The sequence below is a fragment of the Lissotriton helveticus genome, chromosome 5_1 (assembly GCF_964261635.1).
Source record: "Lissotriton helveticus chromosome 5_1, aLisHel1.1, whole genome shotgun sequence".
In the NCBI taxonomy this organism is placed as follows: Eukaryota; Metazoa; Chordata; class Amphibia; order Caudata; family Salamandridae; genus Lissotriton; species Lissotriton helveticus.
In genome coordinates, this window is record NC_136065.1 from 49,675,063 (window position 1) to 49,696,271 (window position 21,209).

General features: G+C 44.6%; 1 protein-coding gene across 1 annotated transcript in view; it reads left to right on the forward strand.

The window, feature by feature from the left end:
- The window catches only part of LOC144754121 (E3 ubiquitin-protein ligase TRIM39-like), a 215,306-nt gene that overhangs the window by 104,645 nt on the left and 89,452 nt on the right, over nt 1–21,209 (forward strand). The window contains exon 5 of the mRNA XM_078641688.1: nt 20,499–20,548. Coding sequence (XP_078497814.1) covers nt 20,499–20,548 — 50 coding nt within the window. The remainder of the gene's footprint in view (nt 1–20,498; nt 20,549–21,209) is intronic.

Sequence of the window (21,209 nt, forward strand, 5' to 3'; positions counted from 1 at the left end):
GTGAGCCTGTGCACATGTGAAATATAGCTCAAAATCCGGAACGTCAAACCCTCCTTGCTCTTAGGGTCTTGCGAGTGATGACCATTGTATTCGTGGTTGTTTCCCTCCCCCCCCCCCCCCCCCCCCAGAATAGTCATTTAATTTCCGTGCGAAGTGTTTTGAAAATATTTCGTTCTGGATTATAAGGTATATTCATCAATAGACATAAGAACTGTGGGAGCACCACCATTTTTATCAAAGAAGCTCTGCCTGCTAGTGAGAGGGACAACAAGATCCATCGTGTAACATTGCTGGTGAGGCACTCTATGGCAGTACCATAATTAAGGCATATCAGTTCTTCCCTGTCCCAGGAAATTTGTATCCCCAGATATCACAAATCAGTGTCTTACAGCTCTAGTGGGTAATCTAGTGGAAATTGTGCTACCGCGGGTGTTAAAGGGAATATTTCTGACTTTCCCCAGTATATGTGGACTCCTAAAAGTTTTCAGAAGACTATAGATTCTCGTAGCACGGGGTTAATATTATTCTGAGGATCTCTTATGTAAAGTGTAAGCTCGTCTGCATAAAGGGAAATCAGTATTTGGCGCAGGTTGCACTGTAGCACCTCTCCTGATGGGGTTGCTGTAGTTTGCATGCCAGAGGTTCGATCATGAGGGCAAATAATAAGGGGATAACGGGCATCCTTGACTGGTGCCCCTCGAGATGGGGAAAGCCGCTGACAGGTGGCCATTTATAAGCACCTTAGCTATAGGGTGCTGATACAATAACTGTGTATCCATGACATGAAGGGCGGGGGGAACCCGAAACGTCATAGTATTCCTAGGAGGTAGTCCCACTCAACTGAATCACCAAAAATACTGCAGCCAGAGGGAGTTCCGGTGCTATGTTCTGAAGAGTGGAAAATAATGTGCGGAGGTTATGTGTGGTGGCACAATCGGGGACGAACCCTGACTGTTCAGGGAGCACAAGTTTTTCCATCAAGAGGATTAAACAATTAGTGATACCCTTGGCTAATATTTTTGTGTCGCAGTTTATGGGCGACAGCGGTCTGTAAGAATCGCAGGAAGTGGGGGATTTACCTGGCTTAAGTAGGGATGTGATAAGTGCCTCTCTCATCGATGGGGGAAGTGTGCCACATTCCAAGGATTCTTGATATAGCTCCTTCAGTATGGGGCCAATAAAATCTATGTATGTTTTATAAAATTCAGCGGGAAGCCCGTCCAAGCCCGGTGCCTTGCCAGACTTCAATTTCATCACTGCCTCAGAGATTTCGTCCAATTCAAAGGGAGGACATTGTCGTGTATTTCTATAGGTTCTGAATCGATCCCCCTATTCCTGACCCTATCCTGGTTAAACTAACTATCAAGTTAACTAACAGTCAGCCCATTAGGCAAGAAATCCCCCATGATGCAGATACCGTTATCTGACGCAGTCACACTACGGCACAGGAACGTGTTATCTGATTAGGTCATAACGCTTGAGATCTAATTAGACAAGCGACATTCCTCCAGCCCCTGATAAGGCATACGACGTTCTCATAACAAATCAAACCTATGACAACCTGGATAATCCGTGCGGCCATTGTTTTGATTTCACAGAGAACTTTAGTAAAGAATGTGCTAACGAGCAAGTCGTATGACATCTTTATTGACGTACCTATGTCCATCCTTACGTCAATCCCGGCACCTTTAAGGTATAAATATTGCCGACCTTGCCCTATGCAAACACACGCGTGGTGACAAGACGGAGCAGCCATACTTGCCGAAGCCGAGAGCAGAAGCAGACCCCGCTGGCAGCAGCCCCGCCTTCCTGACACGCTGAGAGACGCGCTGCTATCTCAAGCCGAGAGACCCAGCACCGGCGCTTCTGGGCAGCCCTCGCAGGCAGCCTGGAATATCGAGAGCAGAGAAAGAGATACCATTCCTCATTCATCCTAACTTCCAGGTACAGAACTGAATAACCCCTCACAGAGAATTCTTTAGTTATTCACTTGACAAAAACAAACTTAACTTAAACTGTAACTTTCTATTCCCGCCCACGCATTAGACTTAGGTCAGGTACACGGGGTAGGCGTATTTAGAAACACCAGTTGAGTACGTTTAGTCAAATGTATATGTGTATGTAAATATATCTTAATCATTTTAAACATCATATGGCTCAGAAACCATATCAATGTTTTTACAGTATTATTTTATACTATTGCTTCTAATGTATGCACTTTACTTAACTATAAGTATTGCAATAATATCGATCCATTTCTCTTGTACGAGAAAAGAGACTGATCAATAAATAACACCTTTTTATTGAACACGCCCGTCTCTTCCTTTTCTCTACATTCTGATGAGACTAAGAATGCACGTACTGACTGAGTAAAATAATTGCCTTGTGCTCACACGACTCTCGAGATTGACTCTTGATTAGGGGAGAGCAAAGTTGTCATGTTCTATGGTTGTCAGAAACTAAATCCCTTCTTGTCTAATCAGGGGAGGTAATTCTTTCCTGAACATTCGAGAAAGTTTCTAGCGAACTCTGAGCTTAGCTGGCAAACCCAAAAATTAAGTCTAGTAACGACAGTAGTAGACCTAGTTAACGTCTGGTCTAGGCCTTTACTGCTGTAGGTACTATTCCAATGCGCAGAGCCTATTGGGAAAATAGGAGCTACACTACATGGCGCCCAACGCGTTTGGAAAGGGCGATAAAACTAACGTAAGACATTTAGAGTAACTCAGTCGTGCTTTCTCACTCAGACCCCTTTTCCCAAATACTCCAAAGACGTCTGGAGTGGGTGAAAGGTAATATCCTCCAAAACCTCGCAGGAGGGAACTCCTATGTATGGTTCTTGGTCTAGTCAACGTTGAAGGATAAACAGTGTTCCAAAATATTGTGCATCTAATCTTTGTTCCATAAAGAAACCTGATCTGCAAATAAAAATAATACCATCCTGTCTGTAAAATGGGAGACAGTGATGAAGAAAGAGAGGCAGTTAGATTAGCTACTGAACTCGCAGCAGCTGATGCTACCATGCAGGCTGCAGACGGGGATATAATACTCATCCCGGTCATCAAAAGGAGATCTATAACCCTGAAACTTATAGAAAATGGACTGACACCTAGAGATGGCACAGTCATATTCGTAATTGAGGCACACGAATATCGGCAGACAGAGGTATACTATACATGGATACATTTTCCAGCAGCAAATGCTGTAACAAAGTACTTCCACTATTACAAAGTAGAGGAACCTCCTGAAACGTACACTCCTTTCGAGGAGGTGGAAGTACCACTCAAATTCCAAGAGCATTTGCTCTTATTTGATGGCGCCCTAATACATAACAATCACATTACAAGGCTCGGTCCTTTAGGAAGACCAGGAGCAACGTGGCCGGTCTTGGCCGGATACACACCACATCCAGACATCGAAAGAATGCCTGCAGCAGAGCTGTTAATACAGCTAAAACAACTACTAAAAATTCATAGACAATTAGTTCAGTATGTAATGCGGACTTCAACAATTCAGCCAGCGATGAAACTTCCACAGCTGACCCCTCACCAGGGGAACACAAATAAAATCACACCGCAGAACATCCAATCCTGCCTAGGTAAAGTTCCAGCTAAAAGGGAACAAATACCATTCTGGTTGGCACAGAAAATCACCCAAATAGAGGCGGTGTTTCCTGACACCACCCCGCTGGAAAAGCACAGGATTCTGACTATATGTCTCCCAATGGGAATCGCACCACACATTGAGGACTGTGACACTTGGGGTACAGTCTTTGCTTCCATCTACACAAAAACGCACGGTGTCCCATCCATTTCGGTGATACCAGATGTGCTAAAACAAATTCAAGATGAATACGGTCCAGAACCTGCTTTAACTCTTGGTATGAAATTACTGAAAGACTTCAAGCAGGTCTCGGCTATATTACTAGCCAACATAAAAGGTGAAGCAGCAAACGTGGCGATCCGCCAGAGGTTAAAAGAGACAGATATAGCAGACCAACCAGCTGAAATTGCCAGAATCATAGAAAAATCCTATGAAGAACTAGGCAGAGATAGTCTAGGTGGAATACCAGTAAAACCGCAACTGACTACAAGTCCAGAAAAAATATTTTTTAATAATAATTCACCAAAAAAGAACTGGGATGGAAACAAACAATCCAATCCTAAAGAAAAGAAATTCCTGCCCAGAGGAAGATCTCCTAGGCGAAGCGAGAAATCTCCGAACCAAAGACAGAGGTCACCGCAGAGTGACCCCTCTGGGAATAGATATAACCTTAGAAATAGGGATAATATTAAAAAACCTGATAGATATCAAGACATTGATATGCGTCCCTCTCAATCTTTTCAGAATTCCTCGCAGAAATCGGAAAGAAGAGGACGATCAGAAGAGCACGCCAAGTCCAAAGACAAGGAACCTGCTCAACTGAAAAAGAAATTACAATTTCCAAAAAAGAAGGTAGCCAGTATCAAGGTAGTTAACAATGCCGAGAATACTGAGGACACAACTGAAAAACGGAGAATGGGCTCAGACAATGCTAGACAGCGCAGCAGAGGTGAGCATAGCTCGCAAAGTCCTTATGAATCATCTGGAGACAGTGGACACGAATGAATATCTTCAAGTGGAAACTGCAGATACCAGAGTTAGCAAGCCCCACAAGATATACGAGATAACATTACGTATAGAGGGAGATAAGACTAGGAAAATAAGGGGACTATTTTGGGATAATCTCTCCAAGGGCTATGATATCCTTCTAGCTGAAAAAGACTGGCCACCAGAGTTTGTCAGGGAGTGCCCTCATGGCGAAGAAGTAATTATGCCTGCCTTCTCGAATCAAATACCGATTCATAAAAAATATACACTTGCTAGAAAGTGGGCAGTGGCCTTAGCACCTGCTTTATATAAAAATCATGTAGGATGGGATGAGGATTCTCCTCCTCACAAAATCCAGTTAAAATCACAACCTACTGCACAAAGGCAGTACCCAATTAAGCAAGAAGCTAAAAAACAAGTAAATGAAATACTAGATCAGCTAGAATACCAGGGGGTGATTGAAACTTGCACCTCACAAATGAACAATCCTTTGTTTCCGGTCTCCAAACCAGACAATTCGTACCGTCTAGTTTTGGATTACCGACACCTTAACACATGTTGCAAAACCTTTGCAGTGCAAAACTCACACAGTGCTGCACTAATGAATAACATAGTGCGCAAAAAATACAAAACAACCTTGGACATCTCCAATGGATTCTTTTGTCAAAACATAGCACCAGAGAGCAGATATTTAACTGCATTCTCAGTAAATGGCACTCAAAAGCAATTCTGTCGGTTAGCCCAGGGGTACAAGAACAGCCCGGGGGTATTCTCAGCGAGAGTAACAGAATTACTACAACTATATGATGATGAGGCATTATCTTATGTTGATGACATTTACTTAACAGATGATGACTTGGAGACTCACTTGAAAAGAGTGAACACCATAATACTTGGGTTCGCTGCAGAGGGTTACAAATTCAACTTCAAAAAGTCCAGAATTGCCCATCTGACGGTCCTATTCTTAGGATATGAGTTATCAAGTGAAGGCAAAAGCCTGGCAGACAATTTCCTAGAGAAATGTGCCGTAATCCAAGCTCCTAAAACACTAAAAAACCTACAGTCAATACTAGGTTTCCTAAATTTCGGAAGAACATACATTGCAAATTACGCAGAAAGGGTCAAACCCCTTTATGATCTAATTAAACCAGACTTTAAAAGATCCAGTTGGACTCAAACACACACAGAAATTTTGAGATCCTTACAAACAGACATGCTAATTAAAACAAAATTAGAAACCTGTGATAATACACGCAACCTTGTGATCCGAGTCATCCCAGGGAGATGCGGATTCACATACCTGACCTCTAATGAGGGAGATAAGGTACCAATTGCATTCAAATCACACTTGTACACAGAAGCTGAACAGAAATTCAGTAATACAGAAAAAAATCATTCGTGCAGTTCAAACCGCAATAGCTAGAGAAAAAGACATAGCTGACGGTAGACATATCACAGTCAGAACAGCAGAATCAGCCTTTGAGGCACTAACAACACCGTGTAATTTACCAACAACAACATTGAATCCGGAATGGATACAATGGGTGAATTCAATCACAACGGACAAAGTAGACTACTACTTTGATCCAGAACTAGAAGAATTGAAAAATCTAAAATATGAAAAGACGTATCCTCTGCCAATCGACATTCTGCCTCTACGACATTACGCCTGTGTAATCTACACAGACGGACATGCTCAACCCTCCGTTTGGGGAGAACAAGCATACAACCCCACATGTGAGATTACAAAAGAAGTGTGGCGCGGAGGTAAATTAAAACCTCTATTAACAAAATCACACTCAGTAGAAACTAATTCAGAACAACAAACTGAAATAATCGCATTGAAAATGGCGCTAGATAATGCGGATCGCGAATTCCCGACACTTATAGTGTCAGATTCATATTACTGCGTCAAATCATATAACAGCGATTTGCAGACATGGATTCAGATCGGTTACAAAGATGACACAGATGCACCAATAAAGCAGAGACTGCTCTGGGAACAAGTAGTTCTTTTGAAAAAAGAACTACCAAAGACTCACGTGACTCACTCACTGAGTCATCAACGTGATGGCGTTCACGTTGTAGGGAATTCATTGGCTGAAGCAGCCGCAGCGGCAGCCACTAAACCGGCTCCCGTAGATCGAAAAAAGCGTACATTAAAATACATTGACGGTGAAACATTGCTGGCGGTGAAAACGTCATCAAAAGGCGACTGCTCAGCGTTACCGATCAACTATCCACTCAATTATACATACATAATCGATGCAAACTCCGTCCCTTTTGCTCGAATCCCTGGAGTGGGGGATAGAGTGATTCCAAACATGGACAGGAGACACTTGTTAATCGCAGACGCACATATGGGTGAGGGTCTTGGACACCTCAAACTAAAAGATTCTCTGGAAGATTTACAATTACGGTACTGGTGGCCAGGCATGAGCCTACACCATACCATGTTTGTAAAAAACTGCCCAAACTGCAACAGAAATCGCAGTGGGGAGAGAAAAAATAAAATACGGTGGAATCTGACTGCAGATAACATCACCACTAAAAAGAATGGCTTGCGATTAACATATACAGGCTAGTTTCCACTTATAATGTAGATCCTCAGCACTCGGCTGACGTCCGGACTGTTATACAAGATTTGCGAGTCTAAATGGCATATACGCTAAGAGCATGCTACGTTCGACCATTTCTTTCACTCAGGCAAACCAGCCTGGGGGGGAAACATGGCCAAATGAGCACAGCCCAGCGGGAATCTTCTCACTTCCTTCCTGAGGGTATGGGATGGTGTAAAGAAAAAACCAAGGCAGAAAGCAATCTATAATAGAAAGGATATTAGGTTCGGGAGCTGGGTGGGTCAAACATCTAATAAGTGTCCAACGTAGTCTAAATAACTTGCCAAGAAATTCTCTGAAGGGATTCAGTCCGTACGAATTATTATTCGGAACTAGGATGTTGATCTCTGACCTTGATAGTCAGACTTCAGTGGTAATAGAAAAAACCTTTGATGTCAAAGACCGTTTGGCTATTTTGCAGGACTTAAACAAAACAAGAAAAGACCTGAGCAACATACAGTTGAAACAACAGCCAACAACCACTGAAGAATCACCACCTGTCCCAGCAAGACCTGTCTGGATTCCAAAAGTCGGGGATCTAGTCAGGGAGAAGATCGCGGTAAAGAAGGAATTTGGGCCTTCTTACAGAAAAGCAGTTCCTGTCTTGTCTGTCAACGGGACAAGATCAGTTGTACTACCGCCACTTGCTGGAAAAAAGGAGAACCGAGTTGTATCCATCGACCTGGTAAAACCACAACATGTGGCCGATAACAAACAGTAGGCCAAGTGGACTCCCAATAAGTAGCAGAACACCAAGGTTTGCTACCAGTACAGAGGTCCTATCAAAGAGGCTCATCACATTCGAAACGCCTACAGAAGAACAACAAGGACTATGCAACAATGCAATAGAACTAAGACCTCTGAAAACCCAAATAAAAACATTTAGCAGAGACACACCAATCTACAATGAAGTACCAAGTGACAATGCAAGAAACAAAAATCCTGAAGCAATTGGAACAATTGACAGAACTGCATCCGGTTACTTCATCAACTTCGATGATTCCTCTGAAGGCTTCAGTGAATCAAAGACACAGCCATCATCAAAATCCTTTAAAGACAAAGCTAAGGAACTTTTGAACCAACTGAAAGAAACATATCTGATTTCTCCATGGATTGAATTTTGGGTGGGTTTTGGTGCATTTATCCTCATACTTTGGCTCATCATGGTATTTACTTTGGGACGCTTCATTGAGGGAAAATATGCTAAAATGGACACAGCAAGTCAGAACATCAACTTGGTCCTCAAACCACACACATCTTCACACGTCGAGAAAAGAGAACTTTCTTCAGAACTTTCTTTAGCCAACTTCACAGCAATTCCAATACCTGGTGGGGTAGCCTGGGACAACACTGACTATGAAATTTATGGTCCGGTCGAGATCCTGAAATATCCACACCAAATCAAGATCTCCTTGAGTGACTTTGCAAAACCAAACTCATTTGCTGATGATTGGGACTTTGAAAGTATTAACAATATGATGTCTGACTTAGTAATGTCTGCTAAATTTACAAAACATGATTATTTGCAAGGTTCTACAAATTATGATAGTATGTATTGCTACAACCATTATGGTAACCATTTCTTGCATAAATCTGCACAACCTAGAAATGTTTTAAATTATAATCAATGGGAACATTGTGCAACACCTCCAAAAGGGAGTTCAAGAACCGTTTATGACAAATATTCATACTTTCAAGGTTTTAACACAAGTAATGCTGAAACATTTTATTATAAATTGTCAAACAAGACAGGGATGAAAACCATGATAACCAACACAAAATTGATATATTCAGATTCATTCTTTGAAAAAATGAATACCTTTGGATTTGATTATTGGGACAAAAATGTTGATTTGAAAAGTGTTTGGGGTACAAAAGAATGGCAAGTACAGGGTTTAGAAGCTTTGTTTAGAGCCAGCATGATCCCAGAACAAATGATATTTTTAAATGACACTGTTCAACAAACCACCTGTCTTGGCTTAGCCAAAATCAAAGATTTAAATAACCTGTCTATTCCAAAGCCAACAATGTTTAGCAAGTACTCTGATACAGATGAAGAAATAGACATAAACCATATATTAAACCAAAACAGAACACATCCTGATTGGAAACAATGGTTGATCTGGCCCACAGATACAAATAACTGTCAAGATATATTCCTGAATAAAACACAGGGTTTCAAAATGACCAGGCCAGACCTTAGATATCCCCAAAGACATCACCCAGGGATAATAACAACCTACAGTGTGGGCAAATTATGCCTTCAATGGTTACAAACTTCCACACTGCCTGAAATTAAGCAACACCTAACTTTACTTACTGATGGTGCTGACTTGCGTGATTTCATACTGGGACCACGCAAACAGCGTCAAAAGCGTTTCATAGCAGCCTCTGTATATGCAGCATACAATGAGGCCTGGAAGGTTACTCAAATTGAGACAGCAGAGAGAATACGTGAAATTGATCGTATTAATTTGGAAAAATCACTTTCTGTAGTGGACAATGGGTTAATGACTCTGTCCTCCAGAATATTTTCATTGGACAGCATTGTGTCTTCAGCAATCGATATATTATCGCAAGACTTACTGTTATTACAACATGGTCAGTCACAATTGCGTTCCATTGTACAGCTTGGCTGGACGTTACAAAATCTGCGTTCAGGCTATGTGCCTTGGCGTTTAATCAACACAACGTCACTATTCCAAATCTTTAACCTTACTGATAGACAAATCGGTATGGCGCAAAAGGGTGCTTATTATACAATCTTGAGCATTGAAAAACTAGGAAGATTACCGTTGACAATGTCAGAACGACACGGAGCCTGTGAAGGGAATTCATACAACCTTTCATGTCACCAGCAAGGCGCACCTGCAACTGAAATAGAACCATTCTTTCAAAGACTCTATAATGGGAGTTACATTCTTATTGTAGACCGCAGATGTTGCAGTCTTATGCCCGGGACTCCTTATCTAGTCACTACAACGGCGAAGGTCAAGTGCTGTGGACGTTCTTTGTTCCCCAGCTCCTTTCCAGACAGGGAGGCAAGGGCATGGCCCAGTTTGAAAATTACTTCTATTCGAATAGACACTTTAAGCAGAATGAAAACAGTGCTTCTTCAGACGCCTACAAGGCTCACGTCATGAAAAGAAACGTATGATCTACAAGTCGCAAGGACGACTGCAGAGATACATACATTATTATCAACTAATTCCCCCGTACATTTCGCGGAAATCCTAAGCGAAATCTTAAATATTTCTGATACCACTGGGGTCTCAAAGGTATTTAAGACAGTATTTTCGATGGCATTAACACCATTCAAAGCCATACTGGGTATTTTTCCAGATTTCGTCCATTCGATTTTTGGCGGACTTCCCCTGATCCTGGGACTAATTGCAGGAATCCTATTCCTAGTCCTTATTTTTCGTTATGGCAACCCATGTCACAGATCAAACTCTCGCGACAATGGAAGATACGATCCTAGCCATTGGATACCGGGACCGGATATCAAAAATCCTGGGACTCTCCCGGCTTAGAGACCTAAACATGACTTGGTTTCTATCATTTCGACCAATGTGGCAAAGGTGTGTTTTACCTGTACTAAGCTGTCTGCTATGCGGAGAAGAATGCGTGTTAGACACCTGTCTGACGCTACAATCGGATGCGCCGGTGGATGCAGATACACTGTTGGTTCCTACCAAGGTTCACGCTTTGTGCTGCCCTCAAAGGCTGCCAATCCTGATGACGGCATTCCTGGAATCTTCACCACTACGATTGAAGGGTAGTGAAGTTCAAGATGAAAGCAACATCGAACAGGTACGACCTTCTGTCAGCAATGCGAATCAGAATGTCAATGGAGACAATCATGCGCACGAATGCATGGTTACCCCTATATCCGACTTAGTGGAACTTTCCCATGAAGCTGTTGACAGTTTTTTCGAAAGCCTGAATGATATGATGTTCTCTCCGGAACAGAAATAGAGACTTTTGAGTAAACTCGCACACGGCGTTCCCTGAATTCGGCCATCAACTTTAAAAATAAAGTCACATGAACAATTACCATCCAGTTCACGGACAGCAATTTTTTCAGCAAGCCCTTAAAATATTTTTCTATATATTTTTTTTCCCGGGACACTGATCTTCTGCTTAAAGTAAGAAACTATTCCTAGAGAACTAAGATTTCTATTTTTAGATACTTTATAGACTTTATAGACTTTAGCTGCCCGCTGGTATGTTCACAAATATTTTATTATGTGATGAAATGGTCTCGGACTTCCTTTCTGTATAGCCATATTAAGAGCCATTTCATGTGTATTTCTCATATACCAATAAGCAATAATGCATAAAAATGCGTGTTTACTTTTGCATTTAATTCATAGCTTAAGTGCATACAATATATATGACTGCAATTTTTCAGTATATTTGAAAATTTCGAAATGCATTTATGTATTTTGGGGTGGTAAGGTATACACTATACTCTATAGTATGTTGTACTATGTTATACTATGCATAGATTAGTAGATATGACCATAGTTAGCGTGGAGTGGGTGTCGTGTATTTCTATAGGTTCTGAATCGATCCCCCTATTCCTGACCCTATCCTGGTTAAACTAACTATCAAGTTAACTAACAGTCAGCCCATGAGGCAAGAAATCCCCCATGATGCAGATACCGTTATCTGACGCAGTCACACTACGGCACAGGAACGTGTTATCTGATTAGGTCATAACGCTTGAGATCTAATTAGACAAGCGACATTCCTCCAGCCCCTGATAAGGCATACGACGTTCTCATAACAAATCAAACCTATGACAACCTGGATAATTCGTGCGGCCATTGTTTTGATTTCACAGAGAACTTTAGTAAAGAATGTGCTAACGAGCAAGTCGTATGACATCTTTATTGACGTACCTATGTCCATCCTTACGTCAATCCCGGCACCTTTAAGGTATAAATATTGCCGACCTTGCCCTATGCAAACACACGCGTGGTGACAAGACGGAGCAGCCATACTTGCCGAAGCCGAGAGCAGAAGCAGACCCCGCTGGCAGCAGCCCCGCCTTCCTGACGCGCTGAGAGACGCGCTGCTATCTCAAGCCGAGAGACCCAGCACCGGCGCTTCTGGGCAGCCCTCGCAGGCAGCCTGGAATATCGAGAGCAGAGAAAGAGATACCATTCCTCATTCATCCTAACTTCCAGGTACAGAACTGAATAACCCCTCACAGAGAATTCTTTAGTTATTCACTTGGCAAAAACAAACTTAACTTAAACTGTAACTTTCTATTCCCGCCCACGCATTACACTTAGGTCAGGTACACGGGGTAGGCGTATTTAGAAACACCAGTTGAGTACGTTTAGTCAAATGTATATGTGTATGTAAATATATCTTAATCATTTTAAACATCATATGGCTCAGAAACCATATCAATGTTTTTACAGTATTATTTTATACTATTGCTTCTAATGTATGCACTTTACTTAACTATAAGTATTGCAATAATATCGATCCATTTCTCTTGTACGAGAAAAGAGACTGATCAATAAATAACACCTTTTTATTGAACACGCCCGTCTCTTCCTTTTTTCTAAATTCTGATGAGACTAAGAATGCACGTACTGACTGAGTAAAATAATTGCCTTGTGCTCACACGACTCTCGAGATTGACTCTTGATTAGGGGAGAGCAAAGTTGTCATGTTCTATGGTTGTCAGAAACTAAATCCCTTCTTGTCTAATCAGGGGAGGTAATTCTTTCCTGAACATTCGAGAAAGTTTCTAGCGAACTCTGAGCTTAGCTGGCAAACCCAAAAATTAAGTCTAGTAACGACAGTAGTAGACCTAGTTAACGTCTGGTCTAGGCCTTTACTGCTGTAGGTACTATTCCAATGCGCAGAGCCTATTGGGAAAATAGGAGCTACACTACAACATAAAAACTCCCTCTGAGTGTCTCCTAACCATCCTAGCGCTATGTCCCCAAGTAAACTGTCCAGCTGAAAACTATTTTGTCGCTGTGAAGTATATAGTGTGGAATAATGCTTGGTAAATGGTGCTAATATGTCCACTGTATCTCGGTGTGCTTCCTCCCCCGGCCCTGTGATTACCATGACACAGTTGTAAAAATGAGGTCGCTTTATCATTTCCGCTAGTGCTTTCCCTGGGCGATCGCCCTCACCATATTTCCGGGCAACCCAGCATTTCCCCCGAAACTTTGCCTCCTGTGTCGCAGTGTCCACATACTCCGACAGTTTCTCACGGAATTCTTTTTGCATCTGTCCCGCTCCCCCCCAGCCATTCTTGTCTCTAGAGTCTTAAGTTCTTTGTCAAGTTTCTGCAAAGTGCCTTGCAAATCTCGGAGTACTCCAAAGCTTTTAGAGATACAGAACCCTCTAATCGTAACTTGAAAGGCTCCCTGATGGTTTCCACTGTGTCTACAGAACCCCTATTTCTCTGAAAGAAATCTTTAATTTCCTCCTCCAACTCATTATGAAACACCACATCTTATAATGCTGTGGGCTGCAACCTCCATCTACATCTGGGCATATCATACTCTGGTGGTGTAATTGTGAGCTTTACCGGTGAATGGTCAGAGAAGGTCCTGGCCAAGTGTGTGACTTCCCTTATGGATGGCCCTAGTCCTCTCGAAATTAAGCAGTAATCTATTTGAGCCCAACGTGAAGCCTGTGCCATATAGTGTGTACTCACCAGTGTAGTGGGGTGGACGTGGCGCCAGGTATCAATTAAGCTCCCTTCCTCCACAATCCCCTGAAGAGTTGCCTGAGCTTTAGTATAATGATGCGGTGCTGTATTAGATCTGTCTGACGCTGTATTAAGCGCTACATTAAAATCACCCCCCAGATGACATGAGTGGAGCCTATATCCAAGATTTTCCCCCATAAATTGGTAAAGAAGTTGGGTGCATCAATGTTCGGGCTGTAGCAACATACAAGTGTGACCTATTCTGCGCCCAGGTGTCCCCAAGTGAGTATGTATCTTTCCTGTGGATCTGTACTCGCACCAACGGGTGTGAATGGTGTCTCTTTTTTTATTAGAATCACAGTGCCTCTCGAATAGGAAGAATATGAAGAAAATATCTTGTGATCTGCCCACTTGTTAGCAAATGTGGAGTGCTGTTGTGGGTTGATGTGAGTTTCCTGCAGCAAGCTATATTTATCTGATGACGATCCAAGTATGCTAGGACCTGTCTGCGCTTTCTGGGGTCCCCCAGCCCATGGACATTCTATGAGAGTATCCTCAGATGTTGTGTGGTCCGAGATTCGGCTGTACTCCCCATGTGTGTCGTGAGGGTCATCTTGCGTGTAGGTGCATAGCACATTGAGAGCATGAACATATATAGAAATCTGTCTGTTTTGCTGCATAGTACTTTGAATGAGAGTCTTCATAACAACCCCCCCACCTCTCCCACCCACTGAAGTATCCCAATCATGCCAGAACTTCCTACCCCTACCCCCACCCCCTCCCGTCACCTGTAAATTCAAACCTCAATAACAGGTTGTACACAACCAATCAATTTATTCAACTCGTTGTAAACTGCAATGGGGATCTCCTGTAAGGGGAACGTAGCTAGGTGGCACACAGGTAAACCTCACTCCATCGGAGTATCTGGGTGTTTCTGTCTACTCCCTCCACAGTGTGAGGGTGCCTGGTGGTGGTTGTCTCTTGTTGCCCTTACTATGGCTAGCTTTAGTAAAAATGTACAGTCATCTCACACCATTGAGTCCCAATTACGCTTGCGGTTTTCATTTCACATCAGTCCATTGTCTCCCGTCTCCATGTCGTAGCTTGGGGTTTCCCCCATGGGGTCGGTCAGTCTGGGTCTGGTGAGCCTGGCCTTGGTGAGTCGTCTGGAGTGCGTGTGACCACTTTTTGCTGTTTATGGTGTTTCAGAAACTCTTCGACCTGTTGAAGTTTTGTATAGAAAGTTTGTTTGCCTTGATAAGAGATCCGGAAGCAGGATGGGTACAGCAGAGCATTATCTATTTGGCTTGTCGCAACTTCTGCTTCACAGGTAGGAATTTCCACTGCTCTTCTTGCACTATTACTGTGAAATCAGAATAGTTTGTGAATTGCACTCCCTCAAAGTTCAGTTGTTTCTTCTCCCTTGCCACCCATAGGGCGACATCTCTTTCCCTATAATTGAGGAGAATTGCGATTATGGGACATGGCGCACATCCAGGAGGAGGTCTCGGGCCTAAAGAGCGGTGTGCTTGTTCGACTCAAGTGGGGGGAAAGAGAGTCCGCCCACACCACTGCCAGTAATAGTTTTTCTATGTAGACCTCCATTTTACGTGTATTTGTGCTTTCTGGTATTCCTAGGACTCTAATGGTATTCCGGCGGCTCCTTGCTTCAGTGTCCTCGTTCTTTGCATCTATTATTTTCAGTAGCTTGTCCATTTGTATTACAGTGCTTTGAATATGCGATGTCGCATCCTCCGCATCCGATATACGGCGTTTAGTTTCCTTTATGCGCTCTTCGTGGCCATCTAGTTTGTGGCATCCATTTTGTCCTCAATGGTGATGAGGCCTTGTCTAACCTTGAGGAGGATTGCTTTCATGTCCTCTCCCTGTGCTGTATGTGGTTCTTACAGTGTCGCTTTGTCGCCATGTTCTACCTCTGATTGGTGTAAGCGAGTGCTTTTTTTAGCTTCGAAATTAAGCCGTGGCTGTTTTGCATCAGGTTTCCCCAAAATTGAGATCTGACAGTGTATGCTATTTGTTGCCGAAATGGGGAGTATTTAAGCGCTTTTCTCTGCGAGCAACATCAGGAATCAACAGCTCCGCTATGCTGATCGTCGCTTAAATGTACCTATAGCCTTATATTTTCAAAGACAGTTGCTAGGTATTGCAATCCTACTGCATTTACATTCCTCAATGTCACCTGCTAAGTGTTGCCTGCATCTATGTGTACTGTTGACAAGGACTTTAAAGTTGTTTTTAATAGATGAGCTCAAACACTCTGCCATGCATCTGTAATAGGATTTGACACCGCAGGTTACTCGCACTGCCTCAAGGAGACCGTTACTTGCAATGGAGCTAATTGTGCTGCGCGGCGGGCTCCTCAATTACCTGTCGCCGTGCAACAAGTGCTCAGTTCCTAGCTTATTTGCTCGGTCGTTTAGTCTGCATGCATTATGTACTATTAAAGGAAGTTTTCAGGGCTTTCTGTGAGGGCAGATGACATATAATTGAAGGCAGCACCACTTATGGCCGCCTCGCCATCTGTGCTGCGGCCGTTTGCAATTATGACACCGCTGCTTTGGAGCTAGATGCGTGGCCGCCTCTAGGGGTTTTAGTAATTGCCCCCGCGCCTTGGCAACCTTCTCTGAACTGTTTGCTGCATTGCGGCTCCTTAGCACTCACCGCCCCTCCGTGTTCGCTGTCTCTGGTAGACCGCAGCCTGCATGCCTCGTGTCAGCCACGGCTCTGTCGTAGCGGTCCGTGCCATGCACCGGTCCAGAGCTTCACAGTGGTAAAGTCAAAGGCTGCCATAAGTGGTGCTGCCTTCAATTATATGTCATCTGCCCTCACAGAAAGCCCTGAAAACTTCCTTTAATATTTCAAAGGCTGCTGATTACTTTGCCATCCCAGCTCGGATTTTCGGCAGAATTACACCACTTGTTCTTCGGCGCTGGGACAATTCACACCAGTCTTTTTCATGCTGTTGTGGCCATCTGGGCAGGATCTTTTGCAGGATTTCAGCACCAGGCTGCGTGAACCCTCATCTCAGGTCAGCAATCCCGCTCGTGAGCCACCTAGCGTTCCCAGCGAGACAACAGTAGATGTAGAGCGATATCAAGAGTAAGATTTAGAGAGAGAGAGAGAGAGAGAGAGAGAGAGATACAGAGATGGAGCGAATTTGATATATTCCCTCTTGTGTGGTGCTATCCTTGAGTGGATATCTGCATGTTGCTTGAGAGTAAATCTGTAAGCAGTTGCGGGTCACAGCAGAGGGATTACTTACCTAGTATTACACAGCATAGAAATAAGGACTGAGAAATACAGAGATTTCAGTGAGCACAACCTCATGGATTGCAGGTGCAAGACTTCAGATATTCTGTGTTACAGGGCTTCAGCGATTCCAAGGTGCAGGAAGAAACAGAGTACAAGGTTCAGAAATTCAAAGATTCCAGGATGCAGGACCACAGTGATTCAAAGAGGCAGGACACCAGAGATTCCAAGAGGCAGGGCACCAGAGATTCCAAGAGGCAGGGCACCAGAGATTCCAAGACACCAGAGATTCCAAGAGGCAGGGCACCAGAGATTCCAAGAGGCGGGGCACCAGAGATTAGAAGAGGCAGGGCACCAGAGATTAGAAGAGGCAGGGCACCAGAGATTCCAAGAGGCAGGGCACCAGAGATTCCAAGAGGCAGGACCCCAGAGATTCCAAGAGGCAGGGAACCAGAGATTCCAAGAGGCGGGGCACCAGAGATTCCAAGAGGCAGGACCCCAGAGATTCCAAGAGGCGGGGCACCAGAGATTCCAAGAGGCGGGGCACCAGAGATTCCAAGAGGCGGGGCACCAGAGATTCCAAGAGGCGGGCACCAGAGATTCCAAGAGGCGGGGCACCAGAGATTCCAAGAGGCAGGACCCCAGAGATTCCAAGAGCCGTGGCACCAGAGATTCCAAGAGGCGGGGCACCAGAGATTCCAAGAGGCAGGACCCCAGAGATTCCAAGAGGCGGGGCACCAGAGATTCCAAGAGGCGGGGCACCAGAGATTCCAAGAGGCGGGGCACCAGAGATTCCAAGAGGCGGGGCACCAGAGATTCCAAGAGGCGGGCACCAGAGATTCCAAGAGGCCGGACCCCAGAGATTCCAAGAGGCGGGGCACAGAGATTCCAAGAGGCGGGGCACCAGAGATTCCAAGAGGCGGGGCACCAGAGATTCCAAGAGGCGGGCACCAGAGATTCCAAGAGGCCGGACCCCAGAGATTCCAAGAGGCGGGGCACCAGAGATTCCAAGAGGCGGGGCACCAGAGATTCCAAGAGGCAGGGCACCAGAGATTCCAAGAGGTGGGCACCAGAGATTCCCAGAGACAGGGAACCAGAGATTCCAAGAGGCGGGGCACCAGAGATGCCTCGACCCCAGAGATTCCAAGAGGCGGGGCACCAGAGATTCCAAGAGGCGGGGCACCAGAGATTCCAAGAGGCGGGGCACCAGAGATTCCAAGAGGCGGGGCACCAGAGATTCCAAGAGGCGGGCACCAGAGATTCCAAGAGGCCGGACCCCAGAGATTCCAAGAGGCGGGGCACCAGAGATTCCAAGAGGCGGGGCACCAGAGATTCCAAGAGGCGGGGCACCAGAGATTCCAAGAGGCGGGACCCCAGAGATTCCAAGAGGTGGAGCACCAGAGATTCCAAGAGGCGGGGCACCAGAGATTCCAAGAGGCAGGGCACCAGAGATTCAAAGAGGCAAGGCACCAGCGATTCCAAGAGGCGGGGCACCAGAGATTCCAAGAGGCAGGACCCCAGAGATTCCAAGAGGCGGGGCACAAGAGATTCCAAGAGGCGGGGCACCAGAGATTCCAAGAGGCGGGGCACCAGAGATTCCAAGAGGCGGGCACCAGAGATTCCAAGAGGCCGGACCCCAGAGATTCCAAGAGGCGGGGCACCAGAGATTCCAAGAGGCGGGGCACCAGAGATTCCAAGAGGCGGGGCACCAGAGATTCCAAGAGGCGGGCACCAGAGATTCCAAGAGGCCGAACCCCAGAGATTCCAAGAGGCGGGGCACCAGAGATTCCAAGAGGCGGGGCACCAGAGATTCCAAGAGGCAGGGCACCAGAGATTCCAAGAGGTGGGCACCAGAGATTCCCAGAGACAGGGAACCAGAGATTCCAAGAGGCGGGGCACCAGAGATTCCAAGAGGCAGGACCCCAGAGATTCCAAGAGGCGGGGCACCAGAGATTCCAAGAGGCGGGGCACCAGAGATTCCAAGAGGCGGGGCACCAGAGATTCCAAGAGGCGGGGCACCAGAGATTCCTAGAGGCGGGCACCAGAGATTCCAAGAGGCCGGACCCCAGAGATTCCAAGAGGCGGGGCACCAGAGATTCCAAGAGGCGGGGCACCAGAGATTCCAAGAGGCGAGGCACCAGAGATTCCAAGAGGCGGGACCCCAGAGATTCCAAGAGGTGGAGCACCAGAGATTCCAAGAGGCGGGGCACCAGAGATTCCAAGAGGCAGGACCCCAGAGATTCCAAGAGGCAGGACCCCAGAGATTCCAAGAGGCGGGGCACAAGAGATTCCAAGAGGCAGGACCCCAGAGATTCCAAGAGGTGGGGCACCAGAGATTCTTGTGTGCAGGGCACTGTAGACTCCAAGATGAAACATACCACAGACTACAAGATACAGGACACCATAGTTTCTGTTCTCTAGAACACCAGAAATTCTAAGTTACAGGACCTCCGAGATTCAAAAATGCAGGTACTGGGAAAGCAGGAAAGACAGGACCTCACCTATTCCATGACTTAGAAATTCCAATGTGTGAGCCTTCATAGATTTCAAAGACAAAGGACTTCAGAGCTTCCAAGGTGAAGGTTTCAGAGATTCAAAAGTGCAGGGCTGTGGAAATGCATAGGTGCAGGGCTACAGAGACATGCAGCATTGCTTAAATTCCAGGTGCAGGACTTTGGAGATTGCAAAGTTTCTATCTTCAGATGTTTGAGAAGCCAGAATGTCAGAAACTTCGAAGTGCATGACTTCCTGGTTTTCAAACAGCAGGCTGGACTTCACAGACTCCAAGAAGTATGGCCTCAGAAATCCCCTAGTGCAGTACTTGAGAGGGTTCAAGGTATGAGTGCAGGACCTCTCGAGTTTGAGAAGAGCATTGTCAGATCAACTAAGGTGCCACATAAGGGGATATACAGGGCCACATAAGGGGCGTTATACAGTTCATGTGGCAATAACTGAGTTGGACCAGTTTGAATCGAGCGTTGCCGAATAGTCTTTTTCCCCATTGACAGGCTTTATTGGCTACCAATCTCTGTCCCTTCATCATTGCAAGCAGCGTGGCCCTGGCTTGTTCGGTATTCTGTGATTTTAGTGGGGTTGTCACCTGTTATCCTCACCCAGCCACTGCTCAGCAGGTTGTAACTGGGTTGCCATGGATCGTTGGAGCTTTGATTGCTTTGTGTCAACAGTAACACACTCTTTGCACTGCTCTACAGGAGCGCCTGCGATCACAGGATTATATTTCTATTAACGGGCTGTATGTGGTGTTCCTTATGTTATCCTGTAAACTGTGTTTGTTCTGTAAAACCAACCTGATTTATGTGCTGTTTCAGGTGTAATAATGTGAAGCTTCAGGGTCCAGAGAAGGTGAAGATTTATAAAGGTACATACTATTGTTTTTTATGTTTGTTTGATACTGATTATATGATATAGTTTGTTACAGCTGTATGCTTGATAAAGTGGGCACACATCCCAAAACAGCGAAACCTATAACTATACACACAGTCCAAGAAAAAACATTAATCAGTTCAACTCAAAACAGCAGAAGCAAAACAACTTAGAATGTATTTTTGTAATGACATTATGCACTAGTTCTCAAATCAGAAGCCAATTTCTTAGTTTGTATCTCACCCTTTCAGCTTTTTAAGAAATTTTAAAGACGTTTTGGGTTTGCATGCCTTTCAAATATGGTGTTTTTTTTTATCATTGAACATCTTCGCAGTTGATAGATCTACTGACCTGATTTCTGTTTGATTCTTGCTTCCCTCCTTGGATCGTAAGAAATTCTATTGCTGTTTTATTCTTGAAAATACTGATACTGTGGGGAAGGTTAATTCTAGGATCCACAATTACTGCAGTATTCGAGATGTTCCCCATGAAGCATAAAATTAACTCAGAAGCCTTTGTTTCTGTTGGAATTATCACAGACGCCTGATTGTTGTCAGAAATCCACTGTATTCAGGAGCAAGCTAGGCACAGCTTGGTTTTATTGCTGCAGTTACTAATACATATATATGTATGTATATGAAATCTGTAAATAGTAA